The sequence below is a fragment of the Dendrobium catenatum genome, unplaced genomic scaffold (genome assembly GCF_001605985.2).
Source record: "Dendrobium catenatum unplaced genomic scaffold, ASM160598v2 fragScaff_scaffold_1105, whole genome shotgun sequence".
Lineage (NCBI taxonomy): Eukaryota > Viridiplantae > Streptophyta > Magnoliopsida > Asparagales > Orchidaceae > Dendrobium > Dendrobium catenatum.
Window position 1 is genome coordinate 1,235,972 of NW_021319567.1, and position 22,913 is coordinate 1,258,884.

The following is a 22,913-nucleotide window of genomic DNA, read 5'->3' on the forward strand; positions in this document are numbered from 1 at the left end:
AAGTAAGTGCGAAATCGTTGCTTCAGCTGTCTATTTTCTTGGATTTGTTGTTTCGGGCGCAGGTGTTGAAGTCGATAAGCGCAAGGTGGAGGCTATCGTCAACTGGCCAGTGCCCCGGTCGTTCACAGAGGTGCGCAGCTTCCATGGCCTGGCCAATTTCTACCGACGATTCATCAAAAATTTCAGTTCGTTGTTGGCGCCAATTACCAACTGCTTAAAATTTAAAAGTTTCAGTTGGGATACAGAGCAATCCCGCAGCTTTGAAGAAGTCAAGTTGGCACTCTCATCCGCCCCTGTTTTGGCGCTACCTGACTTCGACAAAACATTTCATGTTGACTCGGACGCTTCAGGTATCAGAATTGGGGCAGTGCTTAGCCAGGACACTCGCCCCGTGGAGTTCTTCAGTGAGAAGCTTTGCCCGTCGCGGCAGAAATGGAGCGTGTATGAGCAGGAACTATACGCGGTTGTTCGAGCCCTGAAGCAATGGGAGCCATATTTGCTTCACCGGGAATTTGTTCTGTGCAGTGATCACCGAGCCTTACAGTTCCTTAACAATCAAAAGCACATCAACCGTATGCACGCAAGATGGGTTATGTTCCTGCAACGATTTTCTTTCGTGTTGAAGCACAAGTCAGGCGCCCAGAACGTCGTAGCCGATGCACTAAGCCGGCGCCATGCTCTGTTGGTCCAGTTGAAGACCGAGATCACTGGGTTAGAATGCCTGAAGGATTTATATGCCACGGATCCTGACTTTGCGAAAATCTGGGCTGATTGTCTGCAAGGCGAAAATGACAAAGAATTCTCTATAAGGCACGGCTTCTTGTTCAAATTGAATCAGTTATGCATTCCTGATTCCTCTTGGCGTCCCCAACTGATCAAAGAGATTCACTCTGGTGGACTAGCAGCCCATGTGGGAAGAAGAAACACCTATTTACAACTACAAGCACGATTTTTCTGGCCCCATCTGCATCGCGACGTTATGCGATTTGTAGAAAGGTGTCCGGTCTGCCAAAGCTACAAGACAGGCGGACAGCTTACGGGAATGTATATACCGTTACCGACGCCGGAATCCATTTGGGAAGACCTCAGCCTCGATTTTGTTCTGGGTTTACCACGTACTAAACGTGGTTACGACTCCATTATGGTGGTGGTTGATCGCTTCTCAAAGATGGCTCACTTTGTGCCGTGCAAGAAGACCTTCGACGCTTTAAACGTTGCTCGTATTTTTTTTGCTGAAGTAGTCCGGATACACGGACTTCCCCGGAGTCTCACATCCGATCGGGATGTTAAATTTGTGAGCCATTTCTGGAAAGAGCTGTGGAAACGATTGCAGACCGATATCAAGCTCAGTTCGGCTTACCATCCTCAAACGGACGGGCAAACCGAAGTCATCAATCGCACATTGGGCAATATGCTTAGATGTTTAGTGCAGGAGCATCCGCGTGGGTGGGACGAAATATTAGGCCAAGCTGAATTCGCCTACAACAGCATGACCAACCGATCAACGGGAAAAACTCCCTTCAGCATTGTGTATACTAAGCTCCCGAATCATACGGTAGATTTGGCCGTTTTGCCCAAGTGCTCGAGCAAGCCCGCCGCTGACTTTGCCGCCCAGTTCTCCCATATGCTTCAAGAGGTTAGAGAAAGACTGGATGCATCTAATCGGAAGTATAAAGAGGATGCAAATAGAAGACGACGAGAACGCAGCTTCGCCCCTGGGGATCTAGTCATGATCAGAATGAGGAGGGAAAGATTTCCTCAGGAATATCAATCCAAATTAAGCCCCACTTTTAGCAAATTTAAAATAGAATTGAACATTTCGACAATGCAATCTTATTAATAGTACAGCTTATCAAATCTAAGTTCTAATTATAAATGAGCTCAAATCAAGCACTTAAGTAATATTTAAAAACTTCTAAACATTAATTGATGAATTAAATGACGTCCAATTATAGCATGTGTTTATTATGCTCCTCTGATTCAAATATTTTTGTATACAATTGATTCTTGTATACACCACAAGAAGGGGATACATTCAGATATCCTATAATATATAATATCTGATGCAGCGCATACAAGCCTGACCGTCCGATCCGTTTGATCTCCCAGCCTGATCTCCATTCAACTAGTTACCGTTACTTTATTAGCACTCTATCTTTTAAATGTTTTGTTTAATTTTAATGTTCTTATTAGCACTGTTAGTGGGAGCAGCAGACCGTTAGGGAGCAGCCACTACTCTTTTGCATTTCCTGTTTTGGTAGTTAGTACAGTTTCTTTCTTTTGGCTGCATAGCCATTTTTAGCTCTCTAGTTTTGTATTTCTCCTCTTGGAGAAGATGAACTCAACAGTTGATGAAATAGATTTACAGGCTCAAGCCTTCTACGTTTTCTACCTTCTGTTGATTGTTCTTGTTAGCCTGCCTCTTCCATTGCATACCACATCAATATCTACTATAGGCATGTTCGAAGAAGATGTGCTTATTCGGCTCCTGCACATATGCTCAAATTGTGTGCAGGAGCTGCGTGCGAACCCTAGCTTGCACATAGCATCTCAAGCTCTGCGAACCCTTGTGCCAAGGTCTGGTATGGATGTTACGGCCCACTATGCCTCGTGCCTTGCTTTTGTACGAATGAGTGACTGAAGTAGAACCTCTAAATCTCGACAACTGCGTGAAACGCAAGTTGCGAGTCTGTCTCTCTCTTCGCTTGCTCCGGACCATGCGTGCCAATCGCGACTCCAAAAAGTTTTGTTCGGCTCTACCTCTATTTATTGGAAATTCACACCGGTGTTGTGTCTTGCAGAACAAACTGACTAAAATCAGCCAATACACAACAAGCATCAATGATGATGGTGAACATTGTTGGTGTCGACGATTGTTAGCTTTAGTGGTATCAACGAACATCAGTGTTAAAGTCAAGGGTTGACGTCAACATTGTTGATGATAATGAACATTTTAATGTTGGTGTTGAGACTGTGTATCAATACTATTATAGTCAAGGTTTAAAATAAAAGAATTTAAACCTTCAAAATATAACACACATTTACACAAAATCTATTTTAATTATATAATTTTCGTATAAAATTTTAATTTGTTTAAAAAGAATTTGAACACCTTAAATTTCATTAATTAATCTATATTTGTATTTCAAATTCTAGAATAAAATCTGGGCAATATCTTTGCCAATATATTCGTTTACGTACAGAGCATTGACGTTAGATACCGCCAGCCATAAAAACTCTATTATTGCAGAACCAAATTCTGATCCTGATTCACAGAACCAAATTCTAATCCTGATTCCAACAAATCGCCACCGTCCATCCAATCCTTCTCTCACTTTCTCTCATTATAAATATCCCACCCATTACATCATAACCAAACCATCACCGTCTATCTGTCATCCAATGGCTGAGGAGAAGCACCACCACCACCTCTTCGGGCACCACCACAATGAGGACGAGGAGGAGAGGATTTCCGACGACGTGGCGATCACAGGCGGCGGCGATGATTTCGCCGGCGGAGATTACTCCTCAAAGAACATTGGCGGCGAATACTCGCCGACAGCAGAGGAGACTGTCGAAGACTATGAGAAGGAGAAAAAGGAACACAAGCACAAGGAGCATTTGGGCGAGATAGACTCTCCCGTCTCCGACGACGAATTAGATTTGGTATTTTTAACTCTTTTTTTCAATGAATTTAATATAAAAATTAATTTTTTTTTAATTTGTGATCAATCTTTCATTATATATATCTTAAGCTTTTAACTGTGAAATTATCGGAAGAACTCAATAATTAATTAACATAATTCTTGTTACTATGGTGATATAGTTTAAATGATGAGAATTCTATGTATTTACAGTACGAGAAAGAGGAGGCTAAGAAGGAACCGAAGCACTGCTGCCATAACCACAATATAGAAGAAGAGATTTCAGCCACCGCAGGCCGCGCCTTCCATGAGCATCACGAGAAGAAGGAAGCCAAGGAGGAGGAGGAGGAGGACGACGAAGAGGAAGCTGAAGGGAAGAAGAAACACCACTTGTTCTGAAAAAAATAGTAAATAATATTGTATCCAGGCTTAATTAATTAGCTTGCTTAAAATGTTTATGCTAATTTGTGCTCTATTCTAATGTGTGCTGTTTGCTTTCAGTTGTAAGTGCTGAGGTTTATGTGGTTTGCTCGTTTTTGTACTTAATAATTGTGGCGTGCATGTTTTCTTTAGCCAATATCTCAACAATTTTTTTGGCAATTTCATGTATAATATCTGAAAATTAATTATTTTAAAATTAATATTCTTTATATCTATTTTTTAAATTTCATCTCTAATATAAAATCCCAACTCCTTTTTTTCTTTTGTTAATTCCTAATAATTTGATCGTGGCAAGGGTAAATATCTGGGCTCTGTAATTGAAAAAAATGAAATGAATATTTATTTTGTTAATAGGTAGAATTTGAGTATTTCCTTATTAATAGCCCAACGCCTTCAAAGATTATCTTCTTGATTGCACGATTTCCTCTCCTATAACTAGAATAATAAAGTTGTCTAAACATGTTCAGACCTCTAATATCTTATTGGCCCAATGTCTACTAAAGATTGATGTTTGGCTTCTTCCTGTCACCAATGTTTTATGCCCAATTATTTTCGTCTGATCTCTTATCTTAGAAGAAGAGAGATCAAACCAACAACTCAACATGCTCGAACTTTGACGTTCGTCATGATAGTCAAAATAAAATAGGATACATTTCAGTATAATTAGAATTAGGGGAGTAAGTGAGCTGAGTCGGCTCGAATTTGACTCATGAATGAGCTCATGAGCCAAGCTTATTGAGTCACGTGTTCGAGCATCAAGCTACGAGTTTAAACTTGAGCCTATAATAGAGCTTGTATATTATAAGATCTCGAGCTCAGCTAGGCTTGGCTCATAAGCTTGTTGATCCGTTCGTTTAAATTAAAATATATTCAAAGTCTAATTTTAAAATAATCTAATAAGATATATACTAAATAATTTAAATTATTTCAATAGTGAAACTTGAGCTTTTCTAATGAGCTCAAGTCTCATAACTTTCTAACAAGTCAAGCTCGAGCTCAACAAGAGCTAGGCAAGCTTAATTATCTAGATTACACAAATACTTGACTCGACTCGACACTTTTACTTCATTAATGAGCTCACGAGTCAAATTTGATAAACAAACTCAACATAGACACTAAATTAACACCTTATATATGTAATGGTCAATAAAAATAATAAATTATAAATATTAAAAATTTTAAATAAGTTTAATCATAAATTCACATGTTGATAAAATGTATACATAAATTGAAATAAAATTAACACTGTAAGATCTCTTGAGGAAGAAGCACTTTCTCTTGATCTTGAGAGGAGGGAGAGAGGAGAGAAAATGCAGCAAACTTTATTTCTCTTTGGCCACATTGCCTAATACAAATTAAAGCCTATTTATAGGCAAACAAGCTACACAACTAGCTATACTAATGGCTATACATGTCATACAAGAAACCTAAACAACCTAAATCTAGGAACAAATATTTAATAATCTCCACCTTGATCCTAGATTTACACAACAAAAGATAACCACTGTTCATAAAGAACAACCCTGCCGATCTCCTCCGCCAAAACGTACGTCGTACCGATAGTTAATAACTTTCTCAAGAACTGCTCCACCTCCCGACAGAACTTATTCTGCCGCATCACCCTGTACCCCGCTTCCGCGCCCTGTGCATCCACCTGCACCCTGCACCTCGTGCCCGCACCCTGCACTTCCAGCCCGCGTCCAACGCCTCCAGCCCGCGCCTGTGCCTTGCACTCATGTGGTCTATCTCCAACCACATCCTGCACGTATCCACCAGTGCAGCGAGCCCTGTGCCTTCACCCGCGCTCCTCTCGTCACAAGCCCATGCTCCACACTGCCGCATCCGGCCAACGCCCTGCGTGTCTTTCACCAGTGCCCTGCGCCTCTATGCGATCTCCTCGTGCATCACACGACCTCGCACCTCCAAGCACCTCGCACTCCCGGCACAACTCCCAAGAACATGCCAAATCCACCTCAATGTCTCCTGGACTCCACCGAAAGTCCAAAACTCCACATCCAAAGAAGATCTAATCTCTTCTTTATTACTGTAAAATGCAAACCAGTTTGCTATCTGGATAGAAAGGCTCAATATCCTTCAATCATTATCCTTTTGAGCCACACAACATGTCCGCCTCCCTATACAAATCGAACCCAGCAATGTGAAGAAGCACATCCTCTGTTCTTTACAGAGAAGAAAAGGGTATTAGAGCAATCTATCTAAATAATTGTATAGCCATTTATATGGCACATCCTCTGTTCTTTACAGAGAAGAAAAGGGGTGGCTGAGGCATAAATTCCGAATCAGCACCAATGCAACTCCGATCTGCTTGTCACGCCTCTCGCATGACCCGCCTGCCCGCCCTGCTGTTCATCTAGCCCAAAAGTTCCGCCCCATTTAGGAATAGCTTGCCGATTGAATCTGTTCGCTGGTTTTGCTGGACACCGACCGAGAACCCCTCCGCCTTCGTCCAATCCGCGCTCAAGAACTCGCGGGTTGATCCCGCTTCACCCGCACAGCCTGCGTGCGGCCTTGCTTTGCTCCCGATCAAGAAGCCCTCTGGCACTGCTCCGGACCACCGCGACAAGGCCTCGCATCCAAATGAAAACAACCCCACTCGCCCGCGTAAGTTCAACGACCGATCTTGACTTCGGCCCGCACTTCCGCTCTGATTCCGGCGAGACAGGCCTCTTTCGCCTCGACCGCCTCCATCAATCGCTCCCTTCGCCGAATCCGGCGAACCCCGCCAAGATCGCTTGCTCCGTTTGGCCTTGAATCGTTTCTTAGACAAGAAAACCACCTCCGGCTCCTCCACCTCGAGATTGCCACCGCCGTGACTCTGATACCAGATGTAAGATCTCTTGAGGAAGAAGCACTTCCTCTTGATCTTGAGAGAGGAGGAGGGAGAGAGGAGAGAAATGCAGCCAACTTTATTTCTCTTTGGCCACATTGCCTAATACAAACTAAAGTCTATTTATAGGCAAACAAGCTACACAACTAGTTATACTAATGGCTATACATGCTATACAAGAAATCTAAACAACCTAAATCTAAGAACAAATACCCAACAAATGCTTATCATAAATAAAAAGTTCTAATAATATCACATATCTTAACTACTGATCAAATCAAACACAAGCAGCGAAACTAAACTTTGAACACTAAAACCAAATATCTTAGCCAACCTTAGGCAAAGTGCCACAATCAAAGAGCGTGAGCCTTGCGATCCAGGTGAAGATGAACCGATAAAAAAGAAAATCCCGAACCAACCTAAGCGGCCGGGTCCACACCCCGGCCGAGGCCTGCTGAACCCACCCGGAGAAGTAGGAGGCAGCGACAACCGCGGCTGCCCGCCACCGTCGCTCTGCCACGTAGCGCCCCAAGCTCTCCTCCACTTCTTTGGGAGACTCCGCATGTGCGAGGCATCGTGCGAGCACCACGGCATCCTCGAGGGCGATGCAGCCGCCCTGGCCGAGGTCCGGCGTCGTCGGGTGGAAGGCATCGCCGGCGACCGTCACGCAGCCGCGGTGGGCCCGGCCTAGGACGATGTCCCATGGCGTGCGGAACATAAGTGGGTCCCATGTCAGGCTTGACGGTACAGAATGCTCGATCATTTGTTTGAACTCAAGAGGTAGGTCAACGGCTAAGTTCAGAAGAACTTCGCGCTGTATGTGCTCCGGATGCCTTCCCAGCTCTTTTACTGCAAACAAAAAGAAAAAGAAAAAGAGTAAAATGTTTTAATTATTTTAATCATCTTCAATAAATAAAATTGCCTAATTTCTAAGAAGAATTTTTTTTGTTTCATACATAAAATTATATATTTCACAATTATGTTTTTCTCATTCTAAAAAAAATTGATTCTACCCCTGATTATAAATATTCATAAATTATAAGATATTGTGATTAAAATTTATTTTAATGGAGATTATTAATATATTTGATTAGAAACTATTAAAATTGATATTTTTATTAATTTAAATGAGAATTTGACTCTCAATAAGATATAATAGAAAAAAATTATTATAGCAAATCCCATATAAAAGGATAAAAGCTTGATGTTATTTTTGAAGAATAGTAATATAGTACCTTTCGGCGTGGTGGGGTGGGATATGAACTAATATGCATCGTGGTCATTAAGGGGTATCAAACCCGCCCTTCTGTTCGCGAATAGAAATTGTTGAGTTTCGTGCTTTAAGCCATGGCCTTCAGGGAACACGGCGAGGCCCCGGACTGCCGATCGACCAGAATCACGTGGCTGAGCTAGGCCCAACCATTGCGCCACAACCGAGTATAGGCCATCGCAACCAATCACCACCTACATCACGTGTGTTATTAATTTACATACTCCTTATTCATTTTAGGTGTTGTTTTATAGCAGGATTTAGGCCAAATTTGAGACGGATTTGAGCGAGATCCACCCAAACGACCTAAAATGCAAAACCAAATCTCACGGAAAATGAAAGCTGTCTTAGACGAAAAACTCCGCCTTTTTGTGCTAAATCCTATATTTCTGAAGTCCTGTTTTTTGGCAGGTTTACGAAATCCGTTGGCTCGAGACAAAGAGTCCGCTCTTTAAATCTGTTCTATAATCACATAGTCATACGGGATTTAATAGGATTCATCATGAATGTTACCAAACAATTTTCAGGATTTAGGCCCCTCAGGATTTCTGAAATCCGAATTTAGCGGATTTATGAAATCCTACTTAAATCAAATCCTAGGTGCTACCAAACAGCCCTTAAAGTGATATCCAAACATAGCATATAATAGTAAAAATCCATCTAATATAACATGATTTGATCAAGAATTAAAGCCTTAATTTGGTTAATTGTTGTTAGATATATATAGAAACCTTGGCCTTTATAATTTCTCCGTCTTCTAATTGCAGAACAGTGATGCTGGAAGAATCTGGGCCAGCTTCAGTTCTGATTGAAGCCAATTTTGAAGAAAAACGAATGGCTTCCAGAGGAATTTCCTCTGCTAGTGCCTCCAGTAATGCTTTCCTGTGAACTATTCTCGCTCCATTTTCCTCCCTGACAAAATAATGATAAAATGCTTCAAGTTAATTAGTTCATTAATATAAAATTAAAAAATGGTTATAATAATTATGAACGTAATTAAAAATTATTAAAAAAAACAAAAATATTAATTAAAAATAAAAAAAACAATTTTACCCCTCCGAAGAATCTGGAAAAGATCGCACCTGCACGCTTCCGGTCTCGAGATTAGTCACACGCCCACTGTTAGCTTGTTGGAGGTAGATGGCAAGGTAGATTTTTAGTAGGTGATGCTAGTCACCCACTAACATTTGTGATTAATCAAATGATTCATAGCATTAATGACGATATTTTTCTAAATTAACTGAAAAAATTAGCATTATCTTTTTTATTAGATTTTATATACATAACATCTAAAACTATTAGGAATTTTTAGAATAGGAGCAAAACATTAAAAAAAATTAAAAAGAAACAAACTAGTCAAATCATTTGACATGTTCTAAAAAAAACACCAAATGATGCATTCAGAACTAGCCAATCATTTAGTACATTATTTAGAATGCACCAAATGATTTGACTAGTTCTTTAAAATGCGCCAAATCATTTGGGGCATTCACTCAAGTCAGGCCAATTAAAATATGAAATTACTGTAATAATGTGTTAAATAATTTGACGCATTCAATGAAATGTGTCATTATGTTTGATTAATTTGTTTTTTTATTATTTTTTTTAATACTCTGTTACCATTTATAATTTAAATTATATATCAAACTCGTATATATAATATTAGAAAACTATTATATTTATATACATAAACTACACTATATACTTATGCACCACCTAAATAACATTCTCTCATCCGAAATACCTCACAGTTAAAACCCTTCCTTTCGCGCGCGAATTCATCTTTCTTCATCGTTCGAGCAGGTGTCTTACCCGTCTGAATCCCGCGCTCCTCTCTTTCTCCATCCCGTGCGAACAACCAAACCCTGCCGAAACTTACCTTCTCCGTGTAGTGCGAACAAGCAAAGCGAGTACTCACCTTAACGTCTAAAAGGAATAGAGTAAAACTTTTTATTGGCCTTTGGTCATTGGACGTTCTAAGTTTCTCCTGAAGTTTCGAAGCACAAAATTCACACCACGCAGCAGGACGCAGAAGACAATTTGTATTGTGTAGCTCCAGTAATTTTTCTGCATATTATTACTTTGCCGATAGAGAGCTGAGAAAGAGGGAGATGGAGAGAGAGGAAGAAATGGGGCTCGAAAGAACGCTGTCGATGGAGCCGCCTCCAGGTACAGAAAATTTCTTTGTTATTCCTTCACTTTTAAGCACACTGGGGTTCTTCTCTTAGATGCACCCTTCCATGGAAACTTCAATCACATTTTTTTTGTCTGCTTTTAACCCTATTTTTTTTCGAGATTTTCTAGCGGAATTTTCTGCAAGTTGTTATTTGGAATTTTCAATCTTATAATATAGTTGTTTGATTTGGCAGAAGATAATTTTTTGTTTTTGAACTGTCGGTGGTTCTTATGAAGAACATATCAAGTTTACACTTTGAATTTGCTGATAGTTTTATTAGATCCAACTGATTGGAAATAGAATGTGGGATGAAATCCTTGTACATGTATCTTAAGTTTTAGTTCAGATTTTACTTAAGATTTTACTTTCGAGTTTCGATATACGTGATACAGATTAACTGATTTCAAAGATTTTCAACTTTTACAAATTTTAATGTTTTTGCTTAAGTTTTACTTCAGATTATGCTTTGGATATAAGTGATACAAACATTTCATAATCTCTTTATTATTTGCATTCACAGATATTGATTTTAGCAACTTTTGCTTTATCGTCCTCAAATTTGATCGATATTGGAGTGAGGTGTAAGGTAAGAGGCAAATGAAATATGTTGGTGGAAGTAAAAAAAAACTTGAAAGCTCGAGAGAAATGAAGTCAATTTCTCATTGTTGAAAGAACGAACTAACGCACTCTGTTTATGGCATAGGGGTCATGCATTTGACTTACACTATAGGCTGAGCAGAGAGGATTCCAACTATATTAGAAAGTGAGGACATGTCAATATAAAATATAAGTAGAGGAAGCATTATAGGAAATTCGCTGAATGCCGATGGTATTTCCTACTGGTGGTTAAACCAACGGTTTGACCATCGCTATTAACTGCCGTAAATTTTTAAAACCACCGAAAAATATATCAAAACAGTTAGAAATTACCGTCGGTAATGGACGATTTTTCTGTAGTGAAAAGCACCAATGGTATTCACTATAGAGGAAGTAGTAGGAGGGCCAAATTTTAAAAGTTCATGTTGGAATTTGAACACCGACATAGTAAAAGTTAATCTAGATTTAGTATCCATGAGAGAGTTGATGAAGGGCAGAAGGGGGTATCAATTTTACTAGTTATTATAGAGATCCCACATTCATTCCATCATCATAGAGGAAGTTTGGGTAATTTTATTGAAGTCATCTTTCACAAGCTTAAAATTCGAAGTCAGTTTATTAAAATTGAATGATATATCAAAATTGAACTAAGGGCTTTCATTTCCCATCATTTCATAACCCTTTTGGTTCCATATTTTATGAATGGCTTGGAGAAGGTTTCTTTTTTTTGGTGAAGTTTCTTATATAAGGGTTGCGGCCCAATCGTCTATCCAACAAAGAACATGCTCCATTCTTTAGACCCCAACAATATCCTCATCAAAGAAAATAACATATAATATGGAAGATCCTATTTTTTGATGTAAATATAATTTATAATTACTTATAAAATAAATTAATTAGTTGAGAAGAAAATTAATTTATAATAATTAAAAAATAATCATAAGATAACTTAGCACTTTTATTCAAATTTATTTGTTAGAAAAATGAGGAATCATAATATTAATTTTCAATAGTTAGATATTAATCATAATGATCAATAAAATCTCGAGATACAAAATTTTCCGTTATTTCATTCTGGTTGGGAGAGTTTGGCCCTCCAACCCGTCTTCCTCGTCGCTTGAGTCTCCGGTATCCGAGCAGGAAGAAAGAGAAAATATCATCAAAGATAAAGAATCCTGTTGAAAAGAACCCCATGTCAACCACCTCCGTCTACCTACTTCCCATTTTTCCAATTTCCCCACAGAATCATCATGCCTTCCTCCACTTCCTTCCCAAACCCTACCCATCTCCACGCTCCCGTTCGAAACTTGGAACTAAACCCAGAGTTTCAAGGCCTTTCTTCTGTTGCAGCAACCGAAAGGCAATTCCCGACTCTAAGATGGATTCCGTTGACTGTGTCGGCACCGGAAATGACGTCGAGTGTTTCGCCTCTGACACCGAACAGCTGCTTCCTTCGCCGCCCCCAGCCAACAAGAGCTCCGCAAGTTTCGAGATAACTGGAGTAGCGGCAAAATTTGATGAGGGATTGATTGGTATGGTCATCGACTGGGCGCTCCTGGTGTCTCCCTTCTTCTTTTGGGGCACCGCAATGGTGGCTATGAAGGAGGTGATCCCTAAGACGGGACCCTTCTTCGTGTCGGCATTTCGGCTGATCCCGGCGGGTGCTATGTTGATCGGATTTGCGGCGGCAAGAGGCAGGCGGCAGCCGACGGGGCTCCTGGCGTGGATTTCCATTATCCTGTTTGGTATCGTGGACGGGGCATTTTTTCAGGTGGGATGGTTTGTCTTGTAATCGCAGTGTTTAGAAAAAGTTAATGAGAAGCTTTTGGAACGTTCCCTGTCCTTGGATACTTGGATTGCCATTGCTCCCATTTGTGGGCTAAAAGGTTTTTTCTTTTCTTTACCATGTAGGGGTTTCTTGCTGAGGGGTTACAGAAAACAGCAGCTGGATTGGGCAGTGTAAGTTCAGAAACCTTTTGTTTCCTTACTCATACAGCTATATAATTTCAATGAATGAGTTTTAGTGTATAGTTGTTTATGAGCTGCCATTATCGTCCCATTTTGAAAATGTAGGTCATCATCGATTCTCAGCCTTTGACAGTTTCAATACTTGCAGCCCTGTTGTTTGGTGAGTCCATTGGAACCGTTGGTGCTGCTGGGCTAGTGCTTGGTGTTATCGGGCTTCTACTTCTTGAGGTTCACTTACATTCTCTTCTATACACCTGTTCTATTTTGAATAATTTCAACGGTAGCAATATTATGGAAATCTCTATATCTGTTTTGGTGTACATGATGTGCTACTGGCACAGAAAAGTGAGACCTACAAATCTATACTTTATCTGTTTTTTTTTTTATTATCATCATACATTCATGATTCTGGAGTATCAAGAACTGGCGTGCTTAGGAGCTGGCAAGCTTTCATAAGGTTTGCAATTAATGTTTGCATTGATTAAGCAAGAGAGGCAAAGGTTGCCTGATACATGACTACAATGCTTTTAAATGAAGGTGATAAGAATTTGCACGATTTTGATAAGAACAAATAACAATTAAAACTATTAGCTGCTAAACAAAAATAGAAAACGTAAGAGGGGTAGCTACGCTTAGGCCAAATCACATACTAAGAACTTGAATTATCTAAACAATTTAGAATTTCAACAACATACGAATTAAGTAGTTACTTAACAAAAATCTCTAATCTAACAATGAGATAAGCACCATAGAAAGTGTACTCAAATCCTACATTTACTAGTCGGAGGCAGAGGGCGAGGCACGATTCTTTGTGACTTGATCACCACCTACAAGATTAGCGGATTAGGAAAATAAGTGAAAATGGGAAGAAGTTCACCCTTGGGGTGGCCGGAAACAAGTTGCCACTGGACGTTGGTAAGTTGCTCGTCGATGGCCTCCAAAAGCATGAAGTTGATGCGGTCCACGTATTCTTCAATAGAATTATCGACTTTTGGGTTGAAGTCTAAGAAGGTGGAGTGGAGGATGTTGACGTTCCCTTGCTCGTCTTAAGCGAATCCGTAGTCAAGATCCAGATCGGCCATTCATTGGCTTTGAAAGATTGATGTGTAGACGAAGATCGACGCTGCTTCCTTGAAGACTCCACTAGAGAGAAAGAAGTTTCTCTCAGAAGTTGAACTGGAGAAGAGGAGGGGATGGCCGGCCAATGAAGGAGGTTATGAGAAGATTTTTGGTTCAGTTTTGTGGTGGGAATTCTAGTTCAAACAACTCCTTAATTAATCCCCTTGATGTAAGGAATTAATGAAGGGAAGAGAGAGGAGGGCGGCAGTAAGAGAGAGGGGAAAGGATTTATTTTAATTCCAAAAGGAGAGGCCCTCTCTTGCGAAGAAATTAAATAAGTTGGGACTAGGGGATTTCGGCCAAGAGAGGTGGGGAAGAAGTAGGAAATTATTTCCAAGAGAGCTTTGTTGGATTTTTGGAAATAAATCCCATGGGATTTCCTGGGGGGGGGGGGGGGGCGGCGCAATAAGGGAAGAAAGGGTGGGCTTAAGGCAAGTGTTTATTGCTTGCTTAATTGGGAATCTTAAATTATGTAAGAGAAATTAAATCTCATTCAATTAAAGATTGATTTGGATGAGATTTAAAAACTTTCTTAAAATAGATTTCGTATTTTAGGAAAGATTTTGAATTTCAAATCACTTGTATTTGAATTCAAAATTAATCCTAATTAGTAATTATATTACATTTATATTAGGAAATAAGGGAAAAGATAAGGGAAAAGGGAGGGAAAGGCCTAGGGTGGGCCGGTGGCTTGTGGTTTGGCCGTGGGTGGTGGTGGGGGAAAATAGAGGTAGGCTCGGGTGGGGGTGGAGATGGGGGCTTAGGCGACGGTGAGGGTGAGGCCAAGGTGGCCGGTGGCTTGGGGTTGTTAGAGGGGGTGGTCGACCGGTGGTGTAGGGTGGAGGGAAGAGGGGAAAACGAAATAAGAAAACTAACCACGAGCCCGGACTCTTCCAAGGCTGGTGGGTGATGCGATTCCCTCTCCAAGGGTTTCCTCTCCCAAGCACTCTCAAGCTCTTACAAGAAACTCAAACAATGGAAAAATTCTTTATCATTCATTCATTAAGCATGAAAAGAGAACATAAGGGCTATATATAGCCTCATACAAAGGACTCAAAAATAAAAGACGACAATGCCCTTTGGGCTTACACATGACCTCCCTTAAGTAGTTGGTAAAAGCGGAAAATAACAAAAGCAAATACAAACATAATATAATAAAAGACAAATACATAATACGACTCAAAAATACATTAATTCGATCGTGGCCGTAGATCAACGGCCATGTCTCTGATAAACTTTCCAAGTTCCGATGTCCCCATCATTGCCATAGCAATCTAGAGTTCTCAACTACCGAATATAATAGATTTTCTCGGTAGCACTTCATTTCTTTTTTCGAGTAAATGGTTGTGTTTTGTTTAGTTCAGTTTGGGTGGAATTGACTCAAAAGTGGTGGTTTTGGTTTATAAATTGAAGGCATTGAACTTTGCAATTCTTGTTTGGTGTATGTATAAACGAGTGGCATGCTAACACTTTTTGCATTTGAAAATGTTCTTCTTTAAACATATTCTCTGTACAGTTGGTTTTAATTATCATGGTGTATTCATGATTTTGCATCATGATTCGGCAAGCTAGCTTATAATTTTCTAATAATGATTATATTCATTAAGCAAGTAAGTTGGCATAGACGCAAAGGTTAAGTTGCCTCTTTTGCCAAATGTAGTAAATAAAATTGCTAGTACTAGACTTAGTTTTTGAGCAGGTGGGGGGTTCAGATCCATTCGGATAAAGCCATCTCCAGAATGAAGAAGTGATTTGAAAGAGTTGATTTGGTGCATATATATGAAGGGAAAGAATGAGATTTGATCACTCAACAGTAAAAGATTTAGTGGTGCAGACAACCATGTTGTTTGCTTAGAAGCTCTCTTTTCTTTCCTATTTTTGGTTCATATGTAGAAAGGTTGGCAAGATGCATTTGAACCCAAAAATTGATCTTTTACGACTCAGCACTCAATTATTAGTTGTTTTCACTATAATAGTGCACTAATGATTACTTATTATGACCTGGGAAGCTGTCACTGGATTTGCAATTGATACTATTTGCGCTTTAGTTGCGCTTTTTGACTTGCGTTTTAGTTGCGCTTTGGTTGCGCTTTAGTTGCGCTTTGGTTGCGCTTTAGTTGCGCTTTGGTTGCGCTTTGGTTGCGCTTTAGTTGCGCTTTGGTTGCGCTTTGGTTGCGCTTTAGTTGCGCTTTGGTTGCGCTTTGGTTGCGCTTTAGTTGCGCTTTAGTTGCGCTAATTTTAAAATAATATTTTATTATTATCCGAACCTATCTCTGCGTTCGGTCACCTGACCCAATAATTTGCCGCCTGAATTGTTCAAGGTGACTGTTGAACTGGACTGCATTAGCTTATTTGGTTTTGATGGGAATTCTTCTGTTTTGATGGCACAATTTACACCTAAAATTTTAAAGATCTTAATGTTCTTTTTGGATGTTCTACAGTAGCTGTCAGCTTTTAAGAAGCCAGCTTAAGTTAGATGAGGCCAAGTTCAAATCCGCTTTGCTTTTTAAACCAAACCAAATTTGAAGGTGCTAAATTTGTACTTGAGCTGAGAGTTCCAAATTAGGCTTCACTTATATTTTGTATGAAGCCTCATCAAGTTTGACTATCCAAAATCAGATTTTTGCGTATGAATCTTTCATCGAATACAAAGCCTCCACCACAACCCTGACCAATTTTACTTGGTAAACATGGTTACTTTTCATGCTAATGTGTCTGTGCAGATAGCTCAAAAATGTATGAAACTAGAAGTAGATTTTATCAATGATTACTCTTGTTTTTCATATGCTAGAGCAAAATCAATTTGAGCTTAACTTAAATATTTTATTGGCATCAACTTCTATCTGTCTCTTCTACTTGTTTTTGTTGTTTGGTTGAAGTGAAATTTAATCTCATAAACACTAGCTTGGAAATATACTTCATGTTATTTGGTTTTTGAAGCAGTTTTTTTTTTTTTTTTCAAGTAGTAATGCTTACATTTCAGATTCCTGCAATTTCCGTTGAAGGAAGAGATTTAACGATTTGGGGAAGTGGAGAATGGTGGATGCTTCTGGCAGCTCAAAGTATGGCAATTGGAACTGTTATGGTTCGCTGGGTTTCCAAGTACTCTGATCCTATCATGGCAACTGGATGGGTACGCTGCTTTATTGTTGATCTTTTCCTATTTGTTGATAACCATACAACTAAGGATTTTTGAACAACTTTGAAGTTGACTATTCTTTTAATGTGTAATTCTTGCCTTTAAACATCAATAGTATCATGCTCCTTTAATTGTAACAGAGAGTCGACTATTTCATTAAGAAAATGAATGTTGTAAAATGAGAAGGATCTAAAGAGGTGATGCAAAAAATGAATATTGCTTTTTAAAATAAGCTAAAGTCGTAAGTACCAAAGTAAGAAAAAGACCAAAAAATGAGTCCAATACAAGAGGAAGTGGAAGAGTAGAAAATGATTCATGAGCAAATCACCATAAATCTGGCATAAATAAGACGTGGGAAGAACTCTAATGAGGCATGACATTATCACACAGTTACTACAATGAGATCAAGAAGGAAAATATCCTAGGTTGGCAAGATAATCACATCAATCAATTGAATCTTTAAGAATCCAAACACTAGCGCAACTTCAATAAGGCATGATGCAATAATTCAATTAGTAAAATAAGATTAAGAAGACAAACATCCCAGGTTAACAAGCTACTGATGTCAGTGATCAAGAATAGAAAATCCCCATATATGTCAATTAAATTTCTAAGAACCCAAACACCAGCTCAACTTCATATCCCATAAGAAATCAATGATGTGTGGAAATGAACATTTGAATAAAGCTCACGCAAAATGAATTTGGGGGATGGCCTAATAATTTTGTTCATTCTTGTAGTAAACAAAAACTTTCCCATCATTTTAGTTGTCATAATTAATCCAAGGGTTCACAGGTTTAATTATTGGTCAATGGACTATTCTCATTAAAATGAGGAATTGCAAGTGTAACGAAATCAATCCTGACATTAACAATAATAAATTTTAAAAAAATTGCTAAAAAGTAAGAGTACAAAGACTTTTGATTAAAATATAATTAGGAAATATGCGAAAATGGTTTCCGTTGCCCTCAAATTTGAAGAAAGTAATATTGGGAAGCAACAAAGCATCATCAATAACAAGATTATTAGAACCACTAGAGGGAGGGGCAACAGACACAAACTCCATAATGTGAGGATCAATTGGGATAATAAAGTGCGCGGGATTATTCTTGGTCTCCATAAGAACCAGTTGAGTCTCAAGGCCTTGCTTATCAACATCAGGGTAACAAGTAATTTCAACTCTAGGGGAAGGCAGTTAACTTATTGACCAAAGCAAAAGTAGTTATTACGTGAATTTGCACTATGTCTCAGTAAGAAGAACTACCAACTATAGGAGCACCCTCTACTTGCATGTAATTGTTGACCTCGATTTTCACTTCTTCGCCCTCGAGCATGTTCGATTGACTTGATTGATACCCGTCAAGCCCAAATTGAATCAAATTGGCATTGATTTAGGTTTAATTTTATCAAATTAATATAGTCGAACCAAATTGAACCTGAACCGACTTGAATTGAAACAAATTGAGTTCGGTTTAGACTCAATTCAACCCAAATCAGCCTAATTAATTTAAAGATGTGTTCGATTGATTTTTGTAAGCATCTTGATCAAACCTTGCATCCAACGTTTGACATTTTCCTAGAATTCCCGCTTTCAGCCGCTGGCATGTGCGTTTTCTTCTCGATTAGGAGCGGGTGGCTACAACAGGAGAGTGATCGCAAAGGATATCGTGATAGAAGATAGGGTTGGGCATAGCATACGAGGATATCTCTCCCTTCAATCTTCATCATTGAGGGGATTCACGGAGATACGTTCCCTTCAGTACCATGCTCTCTCGCTCTTGGTTCGAATAGGCCCCCAGGCGTGAAGACCCCCTATTCGGCCTTCCCTAGTTCGCAAGCCCTAGCTAGGCCAGAGACCTCTCTCTCCCGTCCGACTCCACCTCCAGCGAACGACCCAAGCCAAAGTGGCCGCCCATTCTCCTCCTCTTCTCACAGGTAATCATCATCATCTTCTTCTTCCTCCAAATTTCTTTTGTCCCCTTCCATCTCTCCTTCGTCTTATTATTATTATTCTTCTTTCTTCTACTTCTTCTTCTTCTGGTTTTTTTTATTCCTTTTTTTTTTCCTCTTCTTCCATTTCTTCTTTCTTCCTCTATTTCTTCTTCTTCTTCTCCTTTTGTTTCTCTGCCATTTTTATTTTCTTCTTCACTCATATTCCCATTTTCTTCTTTATCCACATCCATTCTTCCTTCAATCTACCCTTCCTCCTACCCTTCTCGTTCTTCTTTTTCTTGCACTGTTTTGTTAAATGAAGTTGTTGAATGTATGGGTGCTATGCAATGTGCATTATGATAGCTTTAATGTTCCCGTCACTTTTTTAAAGAATGTTGTAGATACATACTTGTTATAGATGACTTTATTGTGAAAGAAGTTTGATCATTTGTGTTGTTGTAGCATTTTTTTTTTTGTATTTATTTTAACATGTTGTCAGGGCTTTTGCTCAATGTCAATGAAACCAATAATAACAACAACAAGCCTTTATCCTACTATGTGGGGTTAGCCACATGAATCACTATTCTTGGTTTCCATAGTAAGCTTTTTTTTTTTAACAATAAAATTTCAAATTTTTTAAAGATGGATAATCTATAAATTTACTTTCAAATTATATAAACTGATAAATAAAATTATTTTAACCCCTAAATATTACTTAATCGAGCAAGCTTGCGTGACAATGAATTGGGTCTTATTAAACTCGAACTCGTTTAATATATGAGCTTGATTTTGATCTCGAGGCTCGATAAGCTCGACTCGCGAGCTCGTTAGCGAGTCGAGTTCGAGCCGGCTCGGTTCACTTACACCCCTATATATGACTCATTAAAGACTGCCTATAAGAAGTTTTGAAATTTAATTGTAAATAACAATACTTTTTTTTTCCAGTGTGTGATGATTTAAATACAAAATAATTGTATCAAATGCTTAAATCTCATATTTTATATTAATAATTTGTAAAAGAGAAGAGTGCATCCACTAAGTGTTGTGCATTACTTTTTATAGTTATGTTATGTCTTTTTGTCCATGCTTCATAGTGACCAACTAGTAGTCCCTATCAATGAAAGAAATCTGACCAATTACTTTCTATACTTTTTATACCTATGCACTACCGTTCAATTAGCTTGATGTTGTTTCCCTACCTCTCATGGGTTATGCTAGGCTGGCTCACTTAACCAGCCAGCTTTTCCACCTGATATGGAGCTGGCTGGTTGTTGTAGTGGAATCCATTATAAATGTGAGCCTGGTATAAATCTGCTTGGAGTATTAGGTAATTTAAGCTTGTAAATTGTCTGTTCCAGAAATGCTAAAATGATGAGCCCCGTGTTCAATTTGATGCTTCACCGGGCTACTTGTGTGATATAAGTAAATTATTGGCTCAACTGCTTACTTGCCTCAAGATGCAAATTCCGAGGTAAGATATAACTATTTTTTCATTGTTTAGCATGTCCTAATATGGTAATATCATTGTTATAAAGTGTTGTTTCCCATAAGAATGAAATTGTCTCCTCTTATCTTCAGGTCGACTTGGTTGTTCCAGTAAATCATTCTTGCCATGCATTTTGTTAAATCCTAGTCTCTCGTTCCCACATTGATCGCACGGCTATGAATAGAGATTCGTGGAAAGCCCACCTGAATCACGTTGAAAACCTTCCATAGCTAGATAGCTGATTTAGGAAGGATTGTATTACTCATTATTCTGTGGTTATTTTTGTTTGTTTATAAAGCATCTTGTATAGACCTATAAATAGAGATTATGTTGTATAATAAAACTCATGGTTTTCCCTCTCAAATCAAATCCCTGATTTCAACACATTTTGCGTTGAATGGTCTTGTAAAATGCATTCTTGGGATATGTAGTTTGATACAATTTATTGTAATTGGGTAGGATAATAATGCCAAAAGATAAATGCTATATTATTCCATCTTTATATTATAAGGCTTTAATAGTTTTATGTGCCCATTTTCCTTGGTTACTATGATGTTAGTTTATTGGTTGAACATCATTCTTTACGGAGTAACTGATAAGAAAATAACTACATTGCCACAGCACATGATTATAGGTGGGCTGCCTCTCCTAGTTATTTCTATTCTCAATCATGATCCTGCCATAAGCGGGAATGTAAATGCGCTAACCTCTGATGATATTTGGGCTCTTCTCTACACTTCAATATTTGGAAGTGCCATTAGCTATGGTGTATTCTTCTACAATGCTACTAGAGGTATTCTTCTCGTCTAAATGTATTTCATATGCAGTTTGGCTTGGTTTGCTCTTGTGATTCCATAATTTTGTCTGTGAATTTTTCTTAAGCATTGTACCTTCCAATATCAATGATTCTAATTGTTAAATAGGTTCTCTTTATTACAAATAGTTATTTATCTTGTTTACAAGTTAAATTTCCTTCTGTTATTATTCATGCAGGTAGCTTGACGAAGCTAAGCTCCTTCACTTTCCTAACTCCAGTGTTTGCTTCTATATTTGGGTACGTTAACTGAATTTTTTGTCATTAAGAGTGTTGTTAAGCATTTCTGAGGCTTCACTACGTGATCTTTCTTGTTTAGATTATGTTTATAATTGTTGGGGTAATAATGCATATATGAACTCAGCCACATTTCCTTGCTGTTACTATTCTATAACCGGAATAATCTTTATTATTGGCTCTGATTGTCACGCTTAGATTTTCTGGGGATTTTAAGACAATAAAAAACATCCATCTTGAGTCTAAGACATCAACTGAATTTCAGGTTCCTCTATCTGGGTGAGACATTCTCCCCTTCACAATTAGGTGGTGCATTAGTGACACTTGTCGGTATATATTTGGTCAATTACAAAGGCAGTGACGATGATAATGCATGAAATTGCTTTAAGGATGAAGCTTATAGGTCCGTTCTCTTCCAAGTGGCATCTATTAGTGTTGACAGAAATAGCAATGTGTGCGTTATATTTTTGAAGCTTGAGATCAAATTTTCATTTTATCAATCCAAAATATATTTCCTAGAAAATGAATTCGTGGTACACAGTAATAGGCAAATAAATCTTGTACCATATACCAAACTACATGTGCAGAGTTTAGGATTTTTTTCTCTTTTGTTCAGAGTCGGTGGTGGCGTGATTCTTGTTAAGCTCTGTAAACCTTCTATGAATACAGCTTTGTTGTAATGGTTTTAGGCCTTTGTAACAAAGCTCTTTTCTATTTTTTTTATTATGTTATTATGTAAATCTGATGCAAATACTTTTTAGTCCAAGAATCAAAGTGCTCTTGTAGAGGTTGTTTATAAAAGCTTTAAACTTAACTGCAATGATAGTATGTTCCATTAGCAATTTCCAGCTCGTTTGACTGTGCTTTTTCATGTTGTAAACACCAGAATTGTTCTGAAGATGAATTCTAGGGCTGGCAATTTTACTTCAAACTCAAAATTTGTTTAGTTCATTTATTATCAGCTTGTTCAAGTTTAGTTCAAGCTCAGTTCAAGCTTTTTGTTTATGATCAAGCTAGGTTTGTTTAAATTAATGGTTTTTCATGTTTGGTTTATATTCTGTCCGTTTCATGCTTATCAAGCTTTAAACAAACAACCTTATCGAGCTATAAACAAGCTCTACTTATAGATGTTCATTAACTTAACAAATGAGCCTTATCAAGACTTCTAACAAACAATTACATCGAGCATATTTGTGAACATAACTAGCGAAGTTTTTTAAACTATCAAAAAAACTCGTTCGC

At 38.5% G+C, this 22,913-nt stretch overlaps 2 protein-coding genes and 1 pseudogene across 2 annotated transcripts; 2 read left to right on the top strand and 1 right to left on the bottom strand.

Annotated features, from left to right (window-relative positions):
- The first annotated feature begins 3,366 nt into the window (after positions 1–3,366).
- LOC110107483 (abscisic stress-ripening protein 5) lies at positions 3,367–4,244 on the top strand. The gene is made up of 2 exons (XM_020837757.2): positions 3,367–3,666; positions 3,858–4,244. The coding sequence occupies exons 1-2, from the start codon at positions 3,403–3,405 to the stop codon at positions 4,041–4,043; spliced, it is 450 nt and encodes a 149-aa protein (XP_020693416.1). The 5' UTR covers positions 3,367–3,402; the 3' UTR covers positions 4,044–4,244.
- A 2,889-nt stretch (positions 4,245–7,133) lies between these two features.
- LOC110107471 lies at positions 7,134–9,995 on the bottom strand (annotated as a pseudogene).
- Positions 9,996–12,016: 2,021 nt separating this feature from the next.
- Positions 12,017–22,509, top strand: LOC110107468 (WAT1-related protein At3g02690, chloroplastic). The gene is made up of 7 exons (XM_020837739.2): positions 12,017–12,747; positions 12,888–12,935; positions 13,050–13,172; positions 17,047–17,196; positions 21,242–21,413; positions 21,614–21,674; positions 21,937–22,509. Exons 1-7 carry the CDS (start codon positions 12,169–12,171, stop codon positions 22,046–22,048), a joined length of 1,245 nt encoding a protein of 414 aa, XP_020693398.1. The 5' UTR covers positions 12,017–12,168; the 3' UTR covers positions 22,049–22,509.
- The last annotated feature ends 404 nt before the right edge of the window (positions 22,510–22,913 follow it).

Excerpts from the sequence above, each read along its gene's own strand:
- LOC110107483 (XM_020837757.2), top strand. The coding sequence starts at position 3,403 with ATGGCTGAGGAGAAGCACCACCACCACCTCTTCGGGCACCACCACAAT. Across the intron at positions 3,667-3,857 it reads CCGACGACGAATTAGATTTG|TACGAGAAAGAGGAGGCTAA; the intron begins GTATTTTTAACT and ends ATGTATTTACAG.
- LOC110107468 (XM_020837739.2), top strand. The coding sequence starts at position 12,169 with ATGTCAACCACCTCCGTCTACCTACTTCCCATTTTTCCAATTTCCCCA. Across the intron at positions 13,173-17,046 it reads TCGGGCTTCTACTTCTTGAG|ATTCCTGCAATTTCCGTTGA; the intron begins GTTCACTTACAT and ends CTTACATTTCAG. Across the intron at positions 21,414-21,613 it reads CTTCTACAATGCTACTAGAG|GTAGCTTGACGAAGCTAAGC; the intron begins GTATTCTTCTCG and ends TTATTCATGCAG.